Source organism: Portunus trituberculatus, chromosome 9, assembly GCF_017591435.1.
Source record: "Portunus trituberculatus isolate SZX2019 chromosome 9, ASM1759143v1, whole genome shotgun sequence".
NCBI classification, from domain to species: Eukaryota; Metazoa; Arthropoda; class Malacostraca; order Decapoda; family Portunidae; genus Portunus; species Portunus trituberculatus.
In genome coordinates, this window is record NC_059263.1 from 2965001 (window position 1) to 2972500 (window position 7500).

General features: G+C 41.0%; 1 protein-coding gene across 4 annotated transcripts in view; it reads left to right on the top strand.

Moving 5' to 3' along the window:
- The window catches only part of LOC123501240 (serine/threonine-protein kinase N2-like), a 131607-nt gene that overhangs the window by 34300 nt on the left and 89807 nt on the right, over nt 1–7500 (top strand). For 3 of the 4 annotated variants that reach the window (XM_045249961.1, XM_045249962.1, XM_045249959.1), the window contains 4 exons: nt 715–756; nt 2576–2691; nt 4405–4582; nt 5547–5710. In XM_045249961.1, coding sequence (XP_045105896.1) covers nt 715–756; nt 2576–2691; nt 4405–4582; nt 5547–5710 — 500 coding nt within the window. The remainder of the gene's footprint in view (nt 1–714; nt 757–2575; nt 2692–4404; nt 4583–5546; nt 5711–7500) is intronic. The other variant, XM_045249963.1, reaches the window with a different exon arrangement.

Consider the following 7500-nt stretch of genomic DNA (forward strand, 5'->3'; position numbering starts at 1 on the left):
GATAGGAAAGATTGTATGTCTGTTGATAGTTACTTAAATAGATAGGAAAAATTGTGTGTGTGTGTGTGTGTGTGGATATTTGCACAATCTTATTACCCTTAGATAACCAATAGAGAAGCCCCTTAGATAACCCAGACAACCCATTATTCCCTTACCTATTTTCCATTACCTCATTAATTAAACCATTTACTATTTATTTCTCTTATTCTTCATCCCCCTCCTTATCTGTGCCACTTACCCATGTCACTTGATAGATAGATAGGAAAGATTTGGTGTGTCTGTTTGTCTGTGTGTCTTTCTTGTGTCCAGCCATTTCTGTGTGTGTCTAACCATGTGTCTGTGTCTTTGTTCCTCCTCCTCCTCCTTCCTTGTCCTCCTCCTTGTCCTCGTCCTCGTCCTCCTCGTCCTCCTCCTTGTCCTCGTCATCTTTGTCCTCCTCCTCCTTGTTCTCGTCCTCCTCCTCCTCCTCCTCCTCCATCCTCCATCCTCTATCCTCCTCCATCTTTCTCCTCCATCCTCCATCCTCCTCCATCTTTCTCCTCCTCCTCCTCCTCCTCCTCTCCTCGTCCTCCTCCTCCTCCTCCTCCTCCTCCTCCTCGTCCTCCTCCTCCTCCTCCTCCTCCTCCTCCTCCTACCCACCCTTGCTTCTAACCACCCTCCTCCTCCTCCTCCTCCTCCTCCTCCTCCTCCTCCTCCTCCTCCTCCTCCTCCTAGGTCTGTACCACAAAGCAAGACTGAAAGGTAGAGGGAAGAAAGGTAAAGAAAACAAAAATAAAAAGGAAAATGTAAAAAATAAAAGAAATGACTAGAATATATGCATTGTGGTGGTTTGTCTGTCTGTCTGTATGTATGTATGTGTGGTTATTGTTGTTATTGTTGTTATTCTTGTTATTGTTGTTGTTATTGTTGATTGGTAATGCTATTGTAATGTTATTTATTTATTTTCTCTCTGCTCTCTCTCTCTCTGTCTCTCTCTCTCTCTCTCTCTCTCTCTCTCTCTCTCTCTCTCTCTCTCTCTCTCTCTCTCTCTCTCTCTCTCTCTCTCTCTCTCTCTCTCTCTCTCTCTCTCTCTCTCTCTCTCTCTCTCTCTCTCTCTCTCTAATAAAGTATGTATGATTGCATTCTTTTAACAACTGCACATACATAAATAAGAGAGAATAATTTGACCTTAGCTGACCTTACACACAGCTTTGCTTAATATACTGAGAATTTGACCTCACTTGACCTCATACACAGAGTTTTCCTTAATATATTCACCATACACCATACAGATCCTTTTATTCTTCCTCCTATTCCTTCTCTTGTTTATAATTCTCTCTCCGAGTTTAGCTATTCTCTCTGTGGATGGTATTGTGAAGTGTTTTTGTCCTCTTTTGTCCTTTTTTTCTTCTCTTATTCTTTGTCTCATTTGCACTTTTTACGTTCTCTTGGTTTGTCCTCTTTTTTTTTTTTTTTTCTCTCTCTCTCATCTTTTGGGTTTGTTTTCATTTTCCTCTTCTTTTTTTTTCCGTCTTTTTGTCTCATGCATTGTCACCTTACCTTCTCTTGGTTTGTCCTCTTTTTCCTCTCTTTTCCTTGTGTTCCTCTTTTTTTGTCCTACTGTTTGTTGCATTTGCATTGTTAGACCTTGTTTTTTCCTCTTTTTCCTGTCTTTTTTCTCTTTCATTTTGTCTCATATGCATTGTCAGGTCTTCTTGGTTTTCTTTTTTATCATTTTTTCATCTTACTTTTGTCTCATTTGCATTGTCTCTCTTAGGTGTGTTTTTCCTCTTTGATATTGTACAATTCTTGTTTTCACAGATTTCTGAATCATAACAGCCTTGAAAGCGTTAGTTATTGTAGAATTCTTATTTTCATTGCCTTCTGAATCATACCAGCCTTGAAAACCTTAGTTACTTCCTCTAGAACTGCTTCAACTGGAATTAGAATCTTGGAAATGCCAGTAATTTCCAGTCGAGCCTGCAAAGGCATCTCTCAGATTATGAAAAACTGTTGTAACTTTGACTAGAGTCTGTCAAACTATCACTGGCACCTTGAAAGCACCCTTGAAAACCACAATAACTTCTAATACAGCTTGCAAAATTCTCTCTGGCACTTTGAAAACTACATTAACTTCCACCATGGCTTACTAAACTTTTACCATCACCATGAAAACTCTGCTCAAAACCACAATAACTTTCACCACAACCTGCTAAACTATTACTGGCACCTTGAAAACACCAATAACTTCCACTACAACTTGTTAAAACACTTGAAAACTGTAGTAACTTTCACCACAGCCTGCTAAACTAGCACTGGCACCTTGAAAACACCCTTGAAGTAACATCCACTAAAGCCTGTTAAGTCATCACCAGCACCTTCTAAAACACCAATAACTCCCAGTCAAGTCTTGTTCAAAGTGTAGACAAGGAACATACAAGCTAACACTGCTATCTCTTTGCTAACTCTGCTATATTTTGACCATACAGTCCTTTACGTAACTTGAAAAAAAAAAAAAAAAAAAAAAACTTGGCATACAACATACAGCTCCACCTACCCTTGATTTTGTTACTGATTCACGCCCCCTTCCCGGCAGACCCCCCGCTGTCCCCCATGGCCACCGACGCGCAAGACAAGTCCCTGGAGCCCATCTCGATATCCTGTGACCAGCGCCTCCTCTCCCTCGAACGACAGCTGGAGATAGAGCAAAAGGTAAGGTAGCTGTAACTTTAACCCCTTCAGTACCATGACGTGTTCCATATTCATTCTGCTTACTGTTTGGTGGGTTTGTACACCTTCAGAAACTTATGTGGGGGATTAAAATAGGGAAGATTGTGGCTATTAATCTTCTGACACCCTTAGACCCTTCCTAATGTCAATAAAATGGTCTAATCACAGCCAAAACTCAAGGTACTGAAGGGGTTAAACAGAAAGTGAGATGGTGAAGAGAGCAATTGGGGATGCTTAGCCTAACCTAACCAAACTGAACCAAACCAAACCAAAGCTAACCTAACCTGGAGAAGGAAATAAAAGAAGAATATGCCAGTTATACCCTTTCCCTTCACAACAAAACAGTTACCAGTGCCACAACCAACACATGAAATCTTACGAAGCATCTGTTGGTGTGGAAACTAATAGATTTTACAACTTATACTCTTTTTGAAGGACTAGATATCTGTGGAACCAAGTCAAGATTCCTCAGAGTAATCAGTAACTAAGTAGATGCACCAAGTAGATGCCATTATAACCAAAACAATATAATTTTTATGCAGTTTAAGGTCTTAGGCACCCATTGAACCAAGTAAAGATGTCACCAAGGGGCTGACAAAAGATTACTCTGCCATTATAACCAAAACAATATAATTTCTATGCAGTTTAAGGTTTTAGGCACCCATTGAACCAAGTAAAGATGTCACCAAGGGGCTGACAAAAGATTACTCTGCCATTACAACCAAAACACTATTATTTCTATGCAGTTTAAGGTCTTAGGCACCCATTGAACCAAGCAAAGATGTCACTGAATCACCAATAGCAAAGTAAAAACACATCAAGTACCTTTACAATCAAAGACTGGTGTGCTGCTATTGAAAGAAGAGACAGCTATAGAACTGCGTGAAATAAGTAATGCACCAAGTGGATGACTAAAGATTACACTGACATTAGAATCAAAAGGCCTTTGTTTCTACACTGTTTGAAGGCTTAGATGACTATGGAACAAGTAAAATTAAGCAAGTAGTAGCAGAAAAAAAGATTCCATTAGCATTAGAATCTCCTCCCATTCAGAAAAAGGATTCCAGTACCATTAGAATCCCCTCTCCTCACTGACTTCACTATACAATCAAAGGACTGATATTCCTACACAGTTTAAAGGCCTACTGTAGATACCTATAGAATAAAGACTAGTAAAGACTGACCAATTAACAGGAGAAAGCTGACTGTACCATAACAAGAGAGTACTGTACCACTGTCCTCACTGTTTCCACTAACTAGACAACCATTCCACAGACTAGATAACTATACAATAAAGACAAATAAAGGTGAGGATATGAATCTGTTGGGAATAGACAAACATGGCACAAAATCACCAGTTGTGGAAAGGAATCATCGCCCATCCAACCCCTCACTAAATGGAAAAATGTACTGGGATGTATTTTACCCTTAGTTTTGGGTATGATTAGACGATTTTATTAACATTAAGAAGGGTTTATGGAGGTCAGAAGAGTAATGGCCACAGTCTTCACTATTTTAATCCCCCTCATGAGTTTCTGAAGCTGTATAAGATCACCAAATAGTAAAGTAAGCAGAATGGATATGAAAATGCATCATAGCACTGAAGGGGTTAGACAGAAATAATGATGAAAGGTGTACCAGTTAGGGGAAAGATACTGTGCCACTGTCTTGACTAACCAGGTGACTGTTCCACAGGTGAAGGCCGGGGCGGAGAACATGATCCAGATGTACAGCACGGGACCGATGAGGGACAAGAAGCTGCTGGCCGAGGCTCAACAGATGCTGGCTGACTCCAAGCTGAAGATTGAGTACATTAAGATGAGGCGGATGAAGGCCAAACAGCACCAGACGGAGAATGGACTGGATGCCGAGGGTACGGAATACGGATTGCCCCACACATGGGCGCGCGCACACAAACACACACACACACACCGCGTAGTGTAGTGGTTAGCACGCTCGACTCACAATTGAGAGGGCCAGGTTCGAGTCCCGGAAAGCGGCAAAGCAAATAGGCAAGCCTTTTAATGTGTGGCCCCTGTTCACCTAGCAGTAAATAGGTACGGGATGTAACTCGAGGGGTTGTGGCCTCGCTTTCCTGGTGTGTGGAGTGTGTTGATGTGGTCTCAGTCCTACCCGAAGATCAGTCTGTGAGCTCTGAGCTCGCTCCGTAATGGGGAAGACTGGCTGGGTGACCAGCAGGGCGACCGAGGTGAATTACACACACATATTTGTCCCTGTCTTTTGGCTAATTCTGTCGGCACTATAAAGAGACTGGCAACCGAGTGGGCCCTTTTTCTTTACATTTTTGTTGCCCTTGGCCAGTCCTCCTCTCTTACATTAACACACACACACACACACACACACACACACACACACACACACACACACACACACACACACACACACACACACACACACACGTAGTGTAGTGGTTAGCACGCTCGACTCACAACCGAGAGGGCCCGGGTTCAAGTCCCAGGAAGCGGCGAGGCAAATGGGCAAGCCTCTTAATATGTAGCCCCTGTTCACCTAGCAGTAAATAGGTACGGGATGTAACTCGAGGGGTTGTAGCCTCGCTGTCCCGGTGTGTGGTCTCAGTCCTACCCGAAGATTGGTCTATGAGCTCTGAGCTTCTGTAGGGGAAAGGCTGGCTGGGTAACCAGCAGACGACCATGATGAATAACACACACACACACACACACACACACACACACACACACACACACACACACACACACACACACACACACACACACACACACACACACACACACAAACAAAACTGAACCACCACCACCACCACTCAGCTAACCTCCCCATCCACCTGCCTTCCCCAGGTGACGCAGCAAACAAGTACAACCTGGAGACGCCTGTGGATGTGCGGATTGAGGAGCTGATCCACCGCCTGCATGTGGAGTGCCGGTGCATGGAGGGGGCCAAGAATGCTGTCCGGATGCTGCAGGCGAACAAAATGGCAGCTGATAAGAAGTACTTGCAGGAGGTGAGTGTTACTGTGTGTGTGTGTGTGTGTGTGTGTGTGTGTGTGTGTGTGTGTGTGTGTATCTTATGTAACCTAACCTAATGTAAGTTATGTGTTTCTCTTGTTCATTTTACTGTGTTTGTGTGTATGTGTGTGTGTTAAGAGAGATTAAAAAGTGTACTAGGTGTGTTTTGAGTGTGTTTTGAGTGTGGATGATAGAAGAGTAAGTGTGTTTTATCGCAGAGAAGGAAAATGAAAATTAAGATAGGAATGAGTGAAGGAAGGATAGTAGGAATGAGTGAAGGAAGGAATAAGGAAAACAGAATAAAGGAGAGCTATAGCAGAGAAAGGAGGATGTGTGGAGATGAGACAAGAGAAAGGACATGTGGAGATTATGAAGATGACTGGAGATGAAATGGAGGTAAGAGGAAATTAAGCTTACAAAGAGAGTCAAATGGAGACCTCTAAATGGAGAGGTAGTGGAGGACAGCTGTGGAGATGAGGTTGGGTGTAAGAGAGTGCTATGTGGAGAGATAAGAAAAAGAATGAAGGGAAATAGAAATAATTGTTGAGAGAATTGTGTGTGTGTGTGTGTGTGCGTGTGTGCGTGTGTGTGCGTATTTAAGTATTTTCCATGTATACATAACTATTTCCCATGTATGTATATTTCAACATGAATAATGGAGGTGAGTCTTGGAGGGGTGTGTGTGTGTGTGTGTGTGTGTGTGTGTGTGTGTGTGTGTGTGTGTGTGTTGCTTTTTCATTTCTGTGGAAATTTCGGCGATGGATGAAATTTTTTGTGTTTTGAGACAGAAAAGAAGAAAAAAAAAAAAAGTGAAAGAAAAGAAAGAAAAAAGTGAAAGAAAAAGAAGAAAAAGAAAATAAGTAAAGAAGAAAAGAAGGAAATGTGACAAAGGAAGAAATGAAAAAAGGAAAATAAGAAGAAAAAAATAGAAAATGAAAGGAAAGAAAAAATAAATGAAAAGAGAATGAGAAAAAAAAATAATGAAAGAAGGAATAATGAAAGAAGGTTGAAATTTAATGGGTGAGTAAATGAGAAGGAAAAAAAAAAAGAAAGATGGGAAGGAAAAAAATGGAGGAAAAATAATGAAGGGGAGAAAAAAAATGGAGGAAAAACAAAGGGGTGGAAAAAAATGGAGGAATAAAAATGGAGGAAAAAAAATGAAAGGGAAGGAAAACTGAGTAAATATGGAAAAACTGAAATAGAGTAAAATAAAGCAGAAAAGAGGGAAATAAACAAATAAAGAGGAAATAAAGGAAAATAAAGAAAATAGAAATGAAAAATGGGGAAATGGAGGAAAAAAATAGAAAAATATTGGAAAAAAATAAGAAATAAAGGGAAATAGAGAGGAAATAAAAGAAAATGGGAAAAAGAAAGAGGAAAAACAGGAAATAACAAGAAAAGACAAGAAAATGAAAAAGGGGAATAGAAAAAAAGAAAAATGGAGCAAATAAACAAACAAAACACAACACACAACAAACAAAACAAATTAAGAGAGAGAGAGAGAGAGAGATAATTAATTGTGTACACCTGGCAGGTAATGTGTGTGTGGGAGGAGGAGGAGGAGGAAGAGGAAGAGAATGAAGGAGGAGGAGGAAGAGGAGAAGGATAGATGGATAGATAGTGAAGGAAGAAGGAATCAGGGAAGAGGAAGATAGATGGATAGATAGAATAATAAAGAAGGGGAATGGAGGAGGAGGAGGAGGAGGAGAAGGAGAAGGAGGATAGATAATGAAGGAAGAGAAGAATATTAGGAGATAAAGATTGTAAAAGAAGAAGGAAACAAGGA